Genomic DNA, 18,442 nt, shown 5'->3' with positions numbered 1-18,442 from the left:
TTTACAAGCTTGTTGTCAGTAACTGAATTTTTTTTCTCATTACGGAGTTCATATTTTTACATCAAGATAGCATATCTCTGCTCTTTCTTCAAAAAACGTAGCTTAGTGCTGACAGACCAACCAAAATGCCTGAGCTCATTTATGAACTCCTTTAGTTCATTTATGACTTCCAGTTGAACTGGAAATCTTTGGTTTTATTTATTTATTTTTAATTCAATTCCCTTTTAGTTAATACAGGAATTTAGGAGATGGTGAACTTCACTGTGACTAATGCTGAGTTTGAGTCCCTTTCTGCAATGCTTTTCTGTCTGAACTGAACTAGATCACTCCTTATTGCCAGTTTTGAATGTTCTCTTCCAAGGCTTGTCCCCTGCAGCAGGTTAGAAGCCACCTGGGCTAACCTGGAGGATGCACTTACTGGCTGCAGGCTACCAAACCTTGCTGCTCCACCTGACAATCTCTCACAGTGCTTTTGGGGATTCTTTGGCACCTGCAGGCTGATGTGCGTATTTTTATCTCTTGTGCTCCTCTTCTTCATCAGTGGGAGTGACTCTTTGTACTGAGATCAAGCGTGACACCAGTGGCTGATACCCAGCCCGGGGGGCACACAAACAGAGATCCCAAATGCCACCATGACATCCAGCTCACATTCCTTGGCACTCCTTTTTCCCTTTTGGCATCCCTTCCCCATTAGCAGAAGTTTGACATTTAAATGAAAGTCCCTGGTCAAGAACCAGGGTCCCCAGAATTACAGATCAACAACTAAAAGGTAATTTCATGCAATTTGTGTAATTTGGATTCAGGCTCTTCCAGGCAAGCATTCCAATAGCGAAGGTTTGATCACACCCTTGGCCACTGCTCTCCATATTTGACTGCTTTATAAGAGTCCTTGTGTGCCTCTTGGAAACAAATCTGCCCAGTTTTGAAATTCTGAAGCAATATTATTTCATGTCGTGCCAAGAGTGGATTGGAAAATGATAAGAGCCTTTCAGGCTACATAACAGATATTTTGGGAGTTTCATCTTACTTCTTCCATGACATTTTTATTCCTTCCATATGAAACACACATATATGTATGTTAAAAGCCCCTTCTTGTGTTGAAGTAAACTGGGGAGAAGGAAGCTATTTTGCTAAGTGATGTTTTCTAAATATTTTGGAAATCATAGCTTGCTTTACACATGCTTTTTTCCTTTTTTTTCCTTTTTTTTTTTTTTTTTTGGTCAATTCCCCCAATGAGTTGACCAAAATGAAAATCACCATTTTGATCTGAGCAGATTTTCTGTGTGAAATACAATTGAAAATAAATATTTCTGTAAGGGCTAGCCATGAAATGCTAGTTGTATCTCATTTCCACTCCTCTGCCTCCTCCTGGCACTGCAAGCACACACATTCCCTGCGGCTAGAGCCAGGAATGATCAATTGCAGTTAATCTGGGCAGAAAATGAAGGGCTTGAGTTTTGATGTGATTTCCTTGTGCTCTGCTGGGCAGCAGCTCCTGTGGTTGTGAGGGGTCTGAGGTACCCCCATCTTCCCAGATCAACATTTTGGCTCCTCTCCCTGCTTGTCTCCTGGTTTTGGTCCCCAGCCCTGCATGGACTTGTTGATGATGTCTGTGAAAGGAATTGCCTGTCCTGATTTGGGCTGAATAAGCTACAGGCAAGGATGGTGGGGCTTGGCTTTATTTTTCAGCCTCTTCTATGGGCTGAACCCTGCAGTCCTTGCAGGCCTGCTGCCAGCTGAGCCCATGGCACATCCAGCACCTGACCAGGGGCACAGAACTGCCAGGCCAAAGTCACCTCTGTGCCCCTCCTTGCCACAGGCATGATCCCACTCAGTAATGTCTGCACTGTCTGCTGCTGCCTGAGGGTGACAGAGGATTCAAAAGACCTTTCACCCAGTTTTAGGTTTTTGAACTTCATGTAAATTGAGTGGATTATAGGAAATTAAAGTTGCAACATAGCTGCTTGTTAATAGAAGTTGGGTTGTTTTTTGGTTTTTCTTTTTTTTTTGGAAAGTGAAAGGTATTTCATTTGGACTCCAAAAAATGTCAATATTTTTTTTGCAGGGCAGCAGAACCATTCCCAGCTTGGCATCAACTCTGGGGGCATCTGCACTCCAAGTGTTTTGCACCAACGCTCCCACGGTGTTTGAGAAACGACACTGCTGGGGCTGGGTGCTCAGAGCAGCCCTCACTGCTCTTCCTGGGACAGAAAGCTGGATGCCAGCTGCACACCAGGAGCTGCAGGGTAGTGAGGAAGAGATATTTCTGTAGCAGCTCTGGTGAACAGATTCCACTGTCCTGTCCCCACTTCTCCAATCCACAGGATCCCCCGCACACATGTACAGCTGGGGATGAAAACCTGATCAGCTGTTGGTACCCAGGAACCTGGTTTGCTCCCCAACAAGGGGCTGCAGGTCCAGCCATCACCCTGGAAAGGCATTCCCCAAAGGGAATCCCCGTCCTTTCCCTCCTGGCAGTTCCCTCTCTGGCTCCTGGCCAGGCCACCTGTGTTTGAAACTCTGTGGAACTTTGCTTGGGTTTCTGTGTTATTAATCCTCCCCAGAAGAAATCCCAGGCCTTTCTGGACCTCTTCCCTGTTTGCTAGGACAGCTGCCAGAGCTGTGCTGCTGCTTCATGTCAGCACAGGAGGCACTGCAAAGCCTGGGTATTTCCAGAGGGCAAGGGGAGCTCTGTTTTTCCTGGTCAAGTCTGCAATCTGATGCTCTCTCTTGTGCTTGCCAGGTACTGGGATACTTCCTTGGCCAAAGCAGGTCAGAATCAAATAATCTGTCTAGGTAGCCAGTCATCCTGATAAAAACAGGCCTCTGTGCTCCGGTGTGTCCCAGCTGTCCTCACAGAACTGCCAGGCAAGGCATGCAGGCTGTAACACCACCATTTCCCTGCTTGGATTATAATCCATATACAGTGGAGCCCCAGTTTAAAACCTGATGACACAGGATCAGTGCTCCAAGGAGTGTTGCATACAAATGTGCATGCAGGAGGGGATGACACTGCAGATGAAGTGTTGAAGAATTCTGTGCAGTACTCAAGGGCTGTTCTGCATCACTCCTGGCTGGTGCAGACCCAGCAGTGCCTGGCTGGAAGCAGGCAGGTGTGTGGCTCACCAGGCCTTGAAGCACTTTTAGCAAGCTGCAGCAGTGAAAGTGCTGCATTCACATGCTGATGGATATCTATTTCATTGGGTTTTTAACCATGTCTTGTGGCAAGATCACAGTTTCTCATGGGTTTCAAGAAGGGAGGAAATTCCAGTTTCCAGCAGAGAAGAATGAAGCAAATTCATGTAATCACATGTTCCCGTTAAGCATAACAAGCACCAGGAAAGAGCTCTCCTTCAGCTGGTCCTCAGAGGCCACGTTTCAAATAGAAGTACTCCCTACAAGCATTCAAGAGGGAGAAAATAAACAAGGTTTTTGGGCTGGATGATGTGCTCCAAGCCAGGAATGGTGAGTCCTCAACACCAAACTGCTGCTGTTCACCATCTCATGCTTGAGCAGTCAGAACCTGGCCTTAAGTCACCTTATTCCATCTATTTTAGGCTAGGAGGACTCAGTGCACTGAAGAAGAAACAGTCTGGTGATGGCAGCAAGGTCGGTGTATTCTTTAACAAGAGGATAGATTTTATCCAACTTTGCAGATTCCTGCAGCTTGGGTAGAAGAGCTGGACAGGGAAGCTGGGCAGGGAAGCCCTGGGGAATGAAAATTTGTGGGATGGGGTTAGCAGTGCTGTCTGCAAGAGTGTTCTACAGGAGCAAGAAATCACGTTTCAGTGACAGAGCTTTGCTTTTCTTGCAAAATTCACATACTATTGGCAGGAGGCAAAGAAAGAGCAGGGGTGTGTCAGATTCTCACTCCAGCTCCAGAGTGTACCTCCTGGGAGATGCTGAATGGCCCTGTGAGTGCATTGCTGGATGCTTCTTTTCCTTGTTTATGTGGTAGAAACATCTGAAAATAATTTGTGGCTGTTAAGCTTTGCGGACAGTCAGGGTTCTGCGTGCGATTTGGTCTCCACCTCAGCCAGGACTAGCTGGGGCTGCTCTGTGTTTGCTCATTAGCTAACGAGACATGATATCGTTAGCAGGGCTCTCTGGGGGCTGCCTTCGACGTGTGGCTGCCGTGGGCAGCACGGGTGGGTGCGGTACCGATGAGCTCAGCTCGTCTGGATCGCGCAGGTCGGCAGGGAAGACGCAGTAAGATGGTAAAGGAACATCATCCCCCTGGTTATTACTAACACTGAGAGCATCTGGAGCTGTGGGTTGGGGACCTGCTCGAGAGGGATGTGCACCCTGCAGGCCTCGCTGGAGCTCGCAGGCCTGCTCTGTGTGAGCAATACATGCTGACTGATGCTCCTTGGAGGACGGATGGAGAAATCTTCTGCAGCAATCCCGGGACAAAGGCGAGGACGGGTGAGCAATCGAGGTGGGAGGATGCCCTCCAGAAGGGGAAAATGTTTAAGCTGGGAGCAAAGAAACAGCTTAGGGCAGGGATGATACGCTAACCACATGGCTGGAGGAGGAGGTGCGAAGACTTGATGGGAAACACAGCACTAAGTGTGGAGCAATGCGGCGAGGATAAGGTAAACTACAGTGAAACAGCAAGAAAGAGTGAGAGGACCGGGAGCATCGCAACCCGATGTGTGTGAGACTCAGCGGGGGAAGTTCCCGTGGGACACAACGGGGCCAGGGCTTGGCAGCTCAGCGGTGCCCATCCAAGCGGACTCCCGGCACGCGAATCGCCGCAGCTCCCCCCGGGCACGGCAGCGCTCCGGGCACCCGTGGGGTCGGTGCTAACGGGAGCCGGCGCTCAGCCCCGCCACCCCAGGCCAGCGGCGGGGCTAAAGGGCGCTGCCCACCGCCGAGGCAGCGGGGAAGGCGGGGGCCGCAGGCTGCGGGGGCCGCGGGCGGGCCGGTGGCTTCCGCCCGGCGCGGCGCATTCCTACCCCGTGAGTCAGGGCGGCGCGGCGGGATGCGGCGTCCCGCGGCCCCGGGCGCTGGCAGCTCCCCGCCGGGACTCTCAGCGCCGAGCCCCGCTCGGCTCCCGGCTGCTATTTGCATGCCGAGGCTGTGAATGGCGTGCCCGTCCGGCCGGCCCCTGGCACGGGGGAGGAGTCTCCGCGCCCTCCGCGGGCCGAGCTCGCCGGCGCCGGTCCCTTAAGCCGCACTGGGGGGCGGCTCGAGCCGAGCGGCCGCTGCGCTTCGCCCGCCTGCCCGGTGAGTGCGGGGCCGGGGAGCCAGGGGAACGAGGGGGGGCTGGCCGGGAGGGGCATCCCGTGAGGGCCGTTCCCCGCCCGCCCGAGGTACCGGCACCGCGCCGCCCCAGCCGGGCAGCGAGCGGCCCTCGGTGGCCCGCGGGGCGAGAGCGTCTCCGGAGGCAGGTGCCCCGGACCCCCAGCCCGTGTTTGGATGTCAGGAGCTCGGTGATCGCGGTGCTTTCGGCTGTAGGTGGAGGTGCGCGTTCGCAGCTTCTTTCAGCTGATCCGAGTCCACCCCGTCTCCACGCGTTCCCACCCCTCCCTCCCCTGATGCTGGCACCCGTGGTTTGGCAGCGACTTTGGGAGATGATCTGGTGGCAAATATTCGGCTTTTTACATGTAGAGGTTAGTTTTCCTGCTGGATCGAGTCCCTGAACTGAGTTTTCACACTGTGCGCTGCCGGTACGAAGCAAGGGGATCACGGCAGCCTGACGCGAGCAAGACTCTTTTGCAGGATTGCAGCCTCAGTGCCAAATCCTTTTGGGCTCCTCAGCGAGTAACCTGTCCTTCCCCCCGCCCTGCCACACACATCCCTGCAGTGCAAAGTGCCCCATGTGTATATTTTGCCATGTGTTTTTCTGCAGTGTAACTCAGGAGAGGTGAGTGGCAGCAAAGATGAGTTTTGTCTGCTGCTCATCCTAGTGCACGACTGGGTTCTGTGGCTGCTGCTTCTCTTGCAGGTTGGCTTCGTGGTGGGGTGCACGGTGCTGGTCAGGGATGTCTCCAGGCTGGGTCTTGGAGCAAGCAGGAAGTTGTTTCCTTTCTTCCTGTTTTTGTCCCCATGCCTGCTAATTTCCTCTGGGAAGAAAAGTGCATTCTGCAGTAAAGGGAAAAAATAGTCACACGTAACGGGAAGGGACAAGGCAGCAAAGCTTCTGAATGAAGCATGGGACGAGGAAGGAGCACAGGGTGTTAACTGCAGTAATGCTGATAGAGCAGCAAGGGCAAATAGCTGCCTTTGTGCTGTGATCACGGGAATAAAAAGGGCCCACTTGGGACAAGCCGGGGAGCAGACCCTTGGAAGAATTGGATTTCCACTCCAGTGTATGGAAAGGTGTTGCTCGTCAGCTCTTCCATCTCAGTGGTGCAGGTTTGCAGGAGGAGGTGATGACTTGTGTTAGATTGGTTGATACAGTTGGAAGAAAGAGGTGAACTTTAGATACTTCCTTCGAGCTTTGATTGTTAAATGGACTTTATGAAAGGGCTTGTCTGCCTTTTTTTTAACTCTCAGTTGCTCTAATAACAGCTATCATTCATCCCTCATGGCTACCGCTGCTCAGCCCAGGTCTCCCCTGTCTGTGTGCAGGCTCATGGGGAGCCTGTGCCATTCCTGAGCTGGGATACTGCCAGCCTTTCAGGAGGTGCTGTGGGTTTGGAACAGCTCCCCAGCTTTGTCCTGGTCTCTGTGCTTGTTGGCCCTGAGTCCCCAGGAAGGCAGCAGCTCTGGCATGTGGACGTGTGTCCGTGCTGTTCCTGCTTGTGTGCGTTCCCATGAAAGGAGTTTAATGCTGTGCGGAGTATAAGCAACTCCCACAAAACTAGTTCTGCTCTGGGACTTCCCATGACAGGCCTTTTTTTTTTTTTTTTTTAAGCAATCCACTTGCAAGAGATCTGCCTACAAACTGGCTTTTCAGGTTCTGGGGAAAGCCATGGGCTGGCCCTGGTCTCGGGAATGTCTTGCTCTGTGCTGGGTAGGCTTCAGCCGGGGGGATGAGCTTTGGATGTGGAGAGCACTGCTGGCCTGCCAAGCACAGCAGGCACCTCTTCTCCAACAAGCTTGTCCTCTCTGTGTCTTGGTGCTGAGACCATGTGGCCCTGGTGTGTCACCTCAGGCAGGAGTTATGTCCCTCAGAGAGGGCCAGCACCTCGTCACTGGACTTGGCAGACAGCTCATTTCACTTTCGTGGCAGGGACTGCGATGAGGCTGCAGCTGAGTGAGGTCGCCAGGCAGGAATAGGAATTCCTTTTGGGGTCATCAGTCCTGTTCCTCTGGAATCCAGCCCCGGAGAGTAGCCAGCAAGTCCCAACATGTTCCCCTGAAAGAGGCAGGGTCTGCTGAGTGTGGCATGATAGGACAGTTTATTCTGGGCACAGAGCCCTCGTGCTCAGATATAATTAGTAAAGGTTTGATTCCGTTCAGTGTGTCGGATCTCTCTGCAGTGCAAACACAGCCTGGTTAGTGCTGAAGGCCTGAGATGGGCAACATGACCAGGAATACCAGCTTGTTTTCCTCTTCCATTCAGTGTATCCAGCAAAAAGTTGAGCAGAGCATTTGTTGTGTGAACCCCGTGTGTTGCTGGGGATGTGCCTGCCAAGCGGGACTGCCTGTGAGCTGAAGATCCTGATGTTCTTTATCTGTCACTCTACAGCTTTTATCCAGCAGAACAGTGTTTGATAAGATTCTTCCCTTGTGGCTGCTGCCTTTCTTCTGTAGCTATCTCTGGAGGCTTTGGCACCCTGTGGAGACCGTGCGCCTTTCTCAGAGGTTCCAGCATTAATTGTGACCTGACATGACACTTCTGTTCATTGCTGTTCCTGCAGCCTGTCGCCTGCATATGACCCATTTCAGTAGAAATACTTAAAACTCAAGGATGGGTTCCTTCCTTAACATTTTCCCTGAGCTCAGATGTGGATTAGTTTCCTTTCTTATCAGCTGAAGAGGTGCTGGACTCCAAGTATAACATTTATCATCATCTAGCTGGAATGAGGGGGACATGAAATGTGCAGATCTCACACTGTTGCTGTAAGGTTGCCCCCCAGCTGGTAGGTACCTGTTGGAGTTTTAAGGAACCCATGTAATGCATGTGTTGCCTGCCTGCTCAGGGAGCTGTGTTGCACCCTCTCTGCTGTGTGACAATATCTCAGTGTGTGCTGTGGGTGCTGCAGCCTGAATTTAGTGGGACTTGTGTCTAGAGTTGTGGGTGAAACATCCCAGTGCTGCTGGAAAGTAGGATGAAGATGATTTCATTCTTCGGAGGAGGAGAAGCCCTGGTGTCAAGGGTCATGCAGGTAGTTCTTTCCCCAGTGATAGGCTTTTTTTAAGCTTTGTGGCTGGTTGTTTTGTTTTCGTTTTGTTTATTTATTTTTTGCCTTGTTCAGGACTATCTGGCCTGAATGGATGTCAGAACCTGTTGCTTACTCTACCGACGCTCAATAACTCCCCTCTGAGAGAATAACACTTACAAGGGATAGTCTTAGCCCTGCAGCTCTAAGTCCCAAGAGATTAGGCAGGCAACAGGCAAGATTTAACCTTGGAAGGAAATGGATCTGTTTGGCAGCATTTCCCATGGTCATGCTGGCAGCTCTGTTTCCATGTCCTTGAAGAACCCCCAAGCTAATTTGGTATGTGGTGTGTGCTCAGGCCATCCAGTGCTGCTTGCACAGAGTCATGGAGACCCTCCCTCCAGTGCATACTGAGGTGGGCAAGGCTTGCCTGCCAACCTCTCTGTTTTCACAGGCAGAATGTCTGTGCCATGGGAAGTGAGATTTCCATAGGGAGAAGAGTGGAAATTGCGTCTGTGCTGAGATTGCCTATTGTCATATCCTTGTTAGTTGAACTTTGGGGATTTCCGACTGTTTGCTCCTTTTTTTGGTTCTGCTCATCTTGCTGCTGTCCAGGACTGGGTGAAGTTTCAGATCACGCTTCTCAGCCTTGTTTCAGTCCATGCTGCTGTAGGAATGAGGAAGTGGGATTTTTTTTTTTTAAATGTGTGTTGGGATGATTCCACAAAGAGCAAATTAGCAGCTGAGTTTTTGACCAAATCATCCAAGCTATGGTCAAATCCTTTTGAATAGCACTGTCTGTTTCCCACTTGATGAAGACAGAGAGCTTATTCTTCACATTTACCTTAGCTGTCAAATCTCCTAAAGCTGTAAGAGTGCACGTTTCATTGTTTGTGTGCTCTGCTTGCTGCAGAGACAGCAAATGTCAGCTTGACATAGGGCTTGTTTTTGCTGTAATTTCCTTTGGATGCACTCTTGAACTATCTAGGTAAACAATTTATTTCAATTATAATTACAGCTCTTTTTTGCCTACCAAAGAGATGTTAGAACTGTGGTGATACAGACCTGAGCAGCGGATATGTTCTTAAATTCTGGGGCCTTCAGCAACAAACAGACCTTGTCTTAGTAATCAGAGCATCTCTAAAGCACAGTGTTTATTAAAGGAAATGCAGTTTCTTCTCAGTGAAGTATGAGGTTTTATTGCACAATACTTCCTTGGCACAGTAGAACCTTCCCAGAGGGAAGAAGAGATAGCAAGCCATGCCTGATCTTGCCTTTTCTGGAAAGCCTACCTTTGCTGCCTCCTCCCCTTCCTGTTTCCACTCTGCTCAGAGCCAGCCCCTTGCTCTGCTGGTCAGCAGCAATCCCTGCTTTGAAGGTTTTCTTTCCTTTAAAAAGGAACAATCCCTATGAGGTCATCCTGAAACTGCACAGGACGCTGCTGCATTCACAGGCCTTCAGGTCTGGCACTTACTTGGCTTTGGCTGAGTGGAAGTTAGAACAGCTTCAATTTGAAAATCTGGAGGGCTCAGACGGCTCAGCTGACAAATGCAGCTTCTGTATTTTGGGAGTTACTGCCCTGTAGCAATCAGCACACCGGAAGTTTGTTACGCTGTTGCTTAAATTCAAAGCCTTTAAAGTGAACTCTAGAAAACTGTGAGTTGTGCCAAAAAGTGTGAATGTACCTTCCTTTTCTCTGGCTGTTCTGTAATTTCAGGGGGAACAGGGAGCAAGAATGTGCCATTCATTCGCACTGAAGAAGTGTGGTTCTCTTAGAATTTTTTTTTTTTTTTGCTAAACCAAGTAAGAATTATGATTACTTCTATTTGCATTATGAATGAGTTGCTGCACTGGGCACACAATGAATGTGCAGAGGTGTGCACACACCTGCAGGGCAAGACAAGTTCTTCCTGCAGCTGCTTTCCAGTTGGACACGGCAGGAGATGGTGTGTGCCTGGCTGTTGAGCACGAGCCAGGGGAGAGACCAGAGCATCAGACCGTCTCTCTTATGTCCCTGCTACATCAGCTAATGCTGAGGAACAGCATCTCCTGCCAAGCCAGCTCTGCTCTGAGTCCTTTGCTGTTTAATTGTTCCTTTGAAGGATCCCCACTGGGCCTCATTGCTGTGGGCATTTTATATTCTCTCCCTTGTACCCAGGTGAGCAGAACTGTGGTGTGTGATGGGGGTTGAGGATGCTCTGAGTTTCAAAGGAACATGCCAAGAAAGCTATTCTGAATGGCTCTGTGGCTTCCATCCTTCCTGAATATAAAGTCTGTCTTTGGTGGCTCCAGCATTTGTTATGGTTATTTCCTCTAAGATTTTTTTAGGTTGCTATTCAGCGTGGTTTTATGTAACTTTCCATAGGAAATGTTGTCATTTGTGGCAGTTTTGATCTCTTTTGCCATTGAAACATTTTTATTTAGCACAACAAACAGTGATTCTTAGCTGCTTTTAGTACCCAGAGTCTTTGCTGTAGAGGATGGGTGGCTTTTGGTCTAACATAATTTTTGGTTTGGCCTATTGTAATCGTTTTAGGGGAGGTTGCTGGTTTTGGCAGTTGCTTTTCCATCAATTGTTTATTGATATTGCATTTTCTAAATGAACAATGTTGTAATCACTAAGAGACATTACCAAGAAAATTGCTCTTGAGGTGGGTGCACAGGCAGCAGCTATTCCAAAATCAACCAGAGCCAGTGTTTACTTCTGTCCTGAGTGTCATTCCCAGTTTTCCTTGTGCCTCCAACCCTTACAGTACTTGTGATGAATATGAGAGCTGGTAGAATAAACTTCAAAATGCAGAACTTCAATGAAAATAATACTTTTGTTTGTTTTGCCTTTGGTTTCCTAATGTGGGGTCATGGCTGCACTGACAAAAGCATTTTTGTGACTCTCACCTTGCTGTATAATTGAGGCAGTGACTGTGCCCATGGTACTTGTGGGTCAGCCAGAAGTTTACTGGGCATCTGTTTTACTAGTGTAAATAAATCTGGAATAGGGTCTTCTGAAACCCCACTGAATTGTTTAAATGAGTTAAATGTGCACTGAAATAGTTTTTGTGATCACCCTTTGCTGAAGAAGGTGCAGACCCAGGCAGAGCACTGAGGCAACTGTGCTGTGAGGCTGCTGGGGACCCCAGAGCAAAGGGCTCTGCTGGCCCAGCCCAGGCACCAGTGACCTTACAGACAGCTGTGGTTACCTTTGAACAGGGTGCAGGAACAAGGCTTGCATAGATGATCCTTCCTCTGGTAGCTGGTGATGGATCTCTTAGTGGAAACAGCTCCTTTGGAGAGCCAGGCAGGGCTGACTCTGCTGGCTTCCCTAAGGAATGGGAGTGCTGCTCAGTGCTTGGCCTGCCATCACTGGAGCTATTGGCAGGTATCTCATCATGCTGTGCCCAGATGTAGCCTATAAGTGACAGGCTGTGACCAGACTTCTAGGATGTGGCTGCTGGAAATGTGGTTATTGGATGTGCTGGCAAAGCTGCAGGGTGTGTTCATGGAGAAACATAAACAGGGTGAAGATGCCAAAGTGCTCCAGAAGGTTTTCCACTGCTCCCCCCTCACTGCTGGTTGGTTTATGTGCAGGCTGTTGCCCTTGCTGGCATCTCAGTAGGTTGGAGATGGCTCTGGGCTGGGTTTGCCCTGCATGGTGGAGTTGGTGAGCCCTGGGTGTGCTTGGCTGGTGCTGTGGACCTGCCTCTGTCACCTGGGCCACACGTGCTGAGGAGATGGAAAAGTCACCTCTGCCCAGCCTGTTCTGCTTGGCTCCATTCCACCTACTCCGTTGTGGGTGCTCCACACCACAGGTGAGCAGGGGAAACTCCTCCCTTGGGAGTCCCTCTGTGCCAGCTGCCCGTGTGTGAGGCTTGGCTGTCAGCTCTGGAGAAATCTGTGCGTGGTTTGGATGTTTTCCCATCTAATGACCCCACCAAAAATCTCACTCTGCCTCTGGTGATAGTGTTTTATTCCTGCTGCACTCAACACCTGCATTGAGGGCACTTCTCAGATTATTTAGAGAAGCTGAGCCCACCACCTCCCTGCGATAATTGTTGGCTTCCCACAGTGCTACAAGTGTGAGTTTTTGGCCATGTTTTCACAATCACTTCGAACTATACTGCCTTGAGAAGCAGTCCAGTCATCTGGCTCCAGCTGCTCTGTTTGTTCCTGCTTTTTCCCCTTTCCTTCTGCTGGCGCAAGTGTTTATGGAGCCATGTGGGAAGGAGCTGGGGCTGGATTGAGCCATTTTCTCTGCTGAGCTCATGTGGGTTGGTTCCCAGTGTGGATCACCCAGCAGCTGTGGGGATGCTGGTGCCAGCACGAGGAGGAGGGCAGCACACAGGGTTGGGTCACGGCTTCTTCAGTTGGCTTGCATCTCTTTCAAGTGTCTGCGGCATCTTTTTAGCTTGAATTTTGAGTGTTGGTTTCTGAGTTCTTGTTACTATTTTGCCCTTTGTCTGCTGCAACAAAAGGACCTTGAAGATCAGCCTGTTGCCTGTGTGAGTGTTTGTATGTTGCTGTTGGGGGATCATCTTTTAACCTGTATTTGAAGGAGTTCAACTACAGATCTGGGGACTAACAGAAATCAGAAGAGGTTTTTGAGCTCCCTGTTTTTCCTCTCTCTTCTATATGAGGGCACCACACCTTCATGTCCCAGGTGAAGTTGCTTTGAAAGTTTTAATGCTGGTGTTCAAGTAGGAACACATTTTTGTTTGATTTCCATCATGACCTTTATGTTTTTCAGAAAATCAAGAAAATCTGTTGCTCAAAGGGATATCAGGTCTGCTTTCTTGATCATGGGATTGGCTCACATACATTCAGACTTCACTGGCAGATGTTTTTATTACCTGTAGTTAAAACCTTCTGGCTCTGTATAGAGCTAAACCTTCTCCAAGTTCAGAGGGTCCCAGTTGAAGCTTTGCACTCCTGTTGTGCCTCTTGAGCATCACTACAAGGCTTTGCATGAAATACCAACCCAATGTAGCTTCCCATTTCCTGTCCAGGGTTCTACTTGGCCTCTTCCAAACCAGGCAGTTTCTCTTGGTATTTCACAACTACTTAAATTAAGTGGTTCATGGTGAGATCCCAGGTGGGGATGAAGTAGGACAATTTCACACAGGCAGGGGTCGACATCTCAGGCTGTATTTGATGTTTCAGCTGTGCTGAGCTATTGCTGAATAGGCTGGTCCTACCCTTCCTCTCCAGCTTGCACAGGGCTTATCTGAAATTGTCTGAGCCTCTTCAGGATGCCAGATCAACAGGAAATAATTTACTAGGGTTAGTTTGTGCTGGTAAAACACCTTGAAGTGGCTCAGTGGAATTAAGCAAGTCTGCTCCCTGGGCAGCAGCTAGCTTGGAAGATGGGTTTGCTTGTGAGCAGAAGCCAGAGCCCTGAGGAACTGTTGCCTGTGTGATTTGGTGCAGGCTCTTGAAGGCAGCATCAGCCTCACCAGCACTCAGGCTGGTAAGGGACAGTGGGATGTGTGTGGGAATGGCAGTGCTGCCAGCTCCCTAGGGCTGCAGGGCTCAAAGGGCAGTGTGTCTGCACTGCTCTCTGCCAGCCTTGTGCTCAGAGGTGCCTGGACTGCTCAGACCCAGCATTTGCTGGGGCAGCCTGCAGGTCTGCAAAGCATTACAGCATTCCCAGCTCAGCAGCCAGGGTTGGGAAAGCAGGAGAGGGCCCTGGGCAGTGCTGATGGCCTTGTTTCATTTCTGAGGTATTCTCTTATGGTGGGCAGTGCTGGTGGTCTCAGCCAAACCTGGGTATTGCTGTGCCCTCAACAGCTTTTGCCAAAAGTGCAGGGCCACAGGCCTGTCCCACCTTCCCCATCTCTGCCTCTCCTCAGCCTCTCCATCTGGCCTGTTATAAAGGGCTGGCTCACTCCTGGTGTTTGGGATATTGTTTGTAACTCGTTGGGTCTGATCCATGCTAGATGGTTTTATTGGCAGCCACGAGACTGAAACCCCACTGCTCTTCTCCTTGGACTTCCTGCCTTTTCCCTGCTGTGCCAGCAGCAATCCTCCTGGAGAGAGAGGCACAACCAGGAGCCCTCTGTCTCCTCTGGCTCACCCTGTCTGGAGAACTCATTGAGGATCCTGGTTTCTTTGCTGTGTCCACCTGAATTCCTGTGCCTCGGCCAGGGAAGCTGTGTGGGCAGACCCCTTCAGGTACACGGGGCGTGCCTGGGTCTTGGTGTAGCAGGCACTGTAAATACAATTGTTGCAGTGATGGGGTTTGAAAAATGGAGGAAAACAGCTGGAGTCTGACCACGGAGCATGGCGATCGGATTGCAGCAGAATAGCCCTGGTGTCTGTTACCTCCTGGGGGTGTCTGTAGGAACATGCACACACTGTGCTGGAGAGGAGCAGTGCTGCTGGAAAAAGCAGATGCTGTTTGTTTGTGTGGTAGTGTTGAATTAAGTTGGGCTTTTGTTTTGTTTTGGTTTTTGCTTGGAATGTTTCTTGGGGGGAAAAAAGCCAGCTTTATTTTGAATGGGAATGCTGGTAAAATGGAAATTTTGGAAGGAAACAAATCAACATGGGAATAGCTTCAGCTGTCTGTTTAAAAGGAAGGATGGTGTGCCTTTGAAAAGACTGTGAGTTTCTGAATGTATTTGGGATGCCTGTCAGTTTTAGGAACATGCTTAGGCTTCTGGACAAAGCTTTTCCTTCGCTCTTTGGGTCAGTGGATTTCAGTAAGCAGCTTTCCTTGATCATGTGCCAACTTTGGTATTTAATGTGCTCTCCCCCTTAGCCTGACCCACAGCACAGTGGATTTACCTTTCATTCTGGTTCTGTGACCTTGCTTTGGCAAGGACCTTTTGAAGATGACTTTCCCAGACTATCTGCAATCGATATGTTTTTCCTTTTGTTTGTTTAATTGAAATGGACATTATGAATAATTTTTGTGCTGCTACCGCATGCAGCTGATCAGTAAGAAGCAGCCAGATTTGCAAATGCCCCTCATTCAGCCTTGTGTTTCCAGATTCCTGAGTTTTGTGATGCTGAGGGAACAGATCCCAGACTGAGCAAGCACAGGTGAGAGGTCTGAAACAACTCAGTACAAGGGCTGAGCTGCTGAATGTGGATGTGGGAAGAGGGGATGGTAGGAACAGCATGGAAGAGATCTGTAGAGTCAGAATTTGCATGGAGAAAGAGGATAGGGAAAAGCTGATCACTCTTCTAGCCCAAGAGAGCAACAAGTGAACCCAGGAAAATGGCAGGTTTGCAGATGAGCTGGAGCAGGCTTGTAACACAGCACATGTTTCAGCTCTGGAGCTTTGACATGTGCAGTTATGAATAGTAAAAGTTTGCTTGGATTAAAAAATGAGCTGGATAAATTCTGGAAGAATCACCATTGGATGAATATGGAGATGGATACAGAACTGTTACATGCAAAGACATTTCTGGCACAAGAAGCTTCCAAGTTGTTCATAGCACATGCCATGGCTCTGTCCTGGGAGATGGGACTGTGGACTGATCCTGTACTTTACCCCCTGCCAGGCATCCTCAGTTGGAAATGAGAGGCTTTAGAGGGACAGTTGGCCTGACCTTGCATGGCTGTGCTGTGTGTGTTCCCATCCTGCTGCCGCTGGTGGCCTCTTGACAATACTGAGAAATTGGGATTGATGGTATGGGGCCATTCAAACAAAATATGTATCAATGCAGTCAACTTTGAAACAAAGCCTATTGGCCTCATGAAATGCATGGACACTGGATCCTGAAACATAACCAAGGGGTTAGTGTGAAACTCAGCAAGTGCTTTTACTGCAACACTGAGACAGAAATTAGCAGCACTTTGAGTGAGGACCAGGTGTAATAAGGGGTGTTACCTGCCCTGCAAGGACTGTTCAACCATCCAGCTGTACATCTGTGCACACAGCTATACATCAATGTTCTCTGGTCTGTATATCTGTATATTCAGCTGGATCCACATTCAGTCTCCCTGTTAACCCCTTGGAGACCTGTCTCTCATGACCACACCCCAGGCCTTCTTGTGCCAGGGGCAGAGGCAGCTGCCTGACCTGTGCTGTGGCTGAGTATTCACACTGGATCAGGCCCTGCCAGGGCAAGCACTCTTGCCCTTGAATTTTGTCTTAGGTGTTTGTAAGGTTTATTTTTAGCCACTCCAAATGCACACAGCGAGTTGGGAATGCTGACCAGCTCTGCCTTCACTGCACTGTTTTATTGAGAAGTGAACCTGTTAGAAAGTAAAGAAAGCTGAACTGGTAGAGGGATTTGCTCCTATGTACTCTGTTTGCAGTCACCCTTGAAACTCACCTGGGGTTTGAATACTGAATGCATTTAGACAATTATATATGTCTGTAGATGCTTTGTTATTTAAAGAAGCTGCATCTGGGAGAAAGCAGAGCAATCCATTGCACTATCAGGACATGAATTTAATCTTGACGTCTTCACCTTGCATAAAGTACCAATCTGAGTCAACTTTGGGGATAACTGTAAGGCAACAGGCTTGGTCCCCATGTGTGCACACCCTGGAGATCCCATGTGCTAGTCTGCAAGAGTGGCAAGGAAGCCAGTGAGGATATGTGGACATCACTGTCTGTGGTCTATGGCAATTTAGGAAGGGAAACTGAAAACAGATTTAATTGGAAGTCTTTCACAGGGTTTCACATTATTGCAGCAACTTTCGGGCAATACAGGCGTGATTCATCCTCTGCCTTCCTGGCTTGGCCTCACTGATTGATAAAGCTGCAAATCTTACATGTTTGTATTCTTTACACCTAGAGCTCCTGCCCACAAAGGCAGCTCTGTAGGTAGACAGGAAGGATGTTGAGTGATGTTGATCAGTGAAGAGATGCTGGAAAAAGCAGAATTGCTACTTCAGAGGCTCTGAATTTGCCCTTGAAGGCACAGGAAGGAGGCTCTTGAGTTGTGTGAAATAGATTGTTTGGTCATGCCAGAGTGGTGGCTCTGTCTCTCTTGGCTGGTCTCTGGTTAGGACACCTTGAGGGAGACCTGGTGTTTGTGATCCTCAGGGATAAATGGTGGAGCTCCTTGCATTGCACTGAGGGAGTATTTGAGGTATGGGAAATCTGCTTTGCTTTCTGACCTCACCATGAAGACAAATTTGCAAGACCTTCCAGTAAATCTGTCTCATAGCAGATTTACTCATACCAAGCACAGGCAGGAGTTCCCCTAAAACTCTCACTGTTCTCATAGGAAGTTAGAACAGTTGTATTTAGCCATCCCTGCAGCTTGGGGTGGAGAGGAGGAAAGATTTGTGTCCCTCTCATGCACAGCACTGCATCTGTGCACCTAGGACTGTGGTTCATGTATGAAGGGCATGTCTGTACAGGCTGGCTCATGAATTCCCAGACTTTTGGGGGCCTGTGGTATTTGCTGAAACCCAACCTTCATCCACCTACAGCTGAGTCCTCCCTTTCTGTCGTTCCGGCTCAGCTGAGCACGGCACTCCTGGCAGCTGGCCCAGCTTGCGCGACTGAACCAGCAGCTGGCCTTCAGCTCCTTTTAGATGAGATTCTCTCCTAACCCAATGCAGATCATCCCCCACTCCCTTTTGTTGACCTGTTTCCCCCCAGCCTGCCCCCCTGGTGTGTATCTTTCGCAGTGGTGTGTAGAGTTCCCTTTCCAGAGCAGCTGCAGGGAGCTGTGTGAATATGGTGGAAATGCCCTGCAAGGCAGTGTGTGTTTTGGAGAACCAGTGCCTAATTTAGGTTGGGAGGGACCCATCAGGTTCACTGGCTCAGCCACTGCAAGGCTGAGATAATTCAGGCATCTCAGGGCCTTGTTTTGTTGAGTGCCAAATGTCTCCAAGGGTGGAGGTCGTCCCTGTGCCTCTGGTCCTGGCCTAGGACTTGCCTCTCTCTCAAGGAAGAATTCTTACATGTTAAATTAATTCTGCATTTAAAATAGATATGTTATGTTAACATTGTAAGAGCACTGAGTTTTAATTCAAACAGAGAGTTTTTCTCCTACTCCCTTTCAAAGCATGTGTGCCTGCTGATTTAACTGGTTGCTTATTCCATCTATCCACTGTGGTGAAGAGGCTGGGACACTTGATTATTTTTGTCCACTATGGGATTTGTGGCCTAGGGCAAAGCAAGGAGGGAGCTGGAAGGGAATGTGATCTCTTGTCCCATTCAGCATACATACTTCCCACTGTTCACTTGGAGTTGTGTGTGTGCTAG

At 49.2% G+C, this 18,442-nt stretch overlaps 1 protein-coding gene across 9 annotated transcripts in view; it reads left to right on the top strand.

Annotated features, from left to right (window-relative positions):
- Nucleotides 1–3,587: 3,587 nt before the first annotated feature.
- Nucleotides 3,588–18,442, top strand: part of RHBDF1 (rhomboid 5 homolog 1) — a 35,837-nt gene continuing 20,982 nt past the window's right edge. For 2 of the 9 annotated variants that reach the window (XM_085074947.1, XM_085074944.1), the window contains exon 1: nucleotides 7,931–8,033. In XM_085074947.1, the coding sequence (XP_084931073.1) occupies nucleotides 7,990–8,033 (44 nt within the window). In that variant the 5' untranslated portion in view covers nucleotides 7,931–7,989. Of the gene's footprint in view, nucleotides 3,610–4,195; nucleotides 4,426–5,076; nucleotides 5,230–7,930; nucleotides 8,034–18,442 lie in introns of those variants that run through there. The other 7 variants (XM_085074948.1, XM_085074945.1, XM_085074949.1 and 4 more) reach the window with 6 other exon arrangements.

The sequence above is a fragment of the Lichenostomus cassidix genome, chromosome 14 (assembly GCF_008360975.1).
Source record: "Lichenostomus cassidix isolate B80296 chromosome 14, HeHo_3.0, whole genome shotgun sequence".
Taxonomy (NCBI): Eukaryota; Metazoa; Chordata; class Aves; order Passeriformes; family Meliphagidae; genus Lichenostomus; species Lichenostomus cassidix.
The sequence above is the reverse complement of the archived record's forward strand: the minus strand, read 5'-3'. Positions and strand labels throughout refer to the sequence as shown.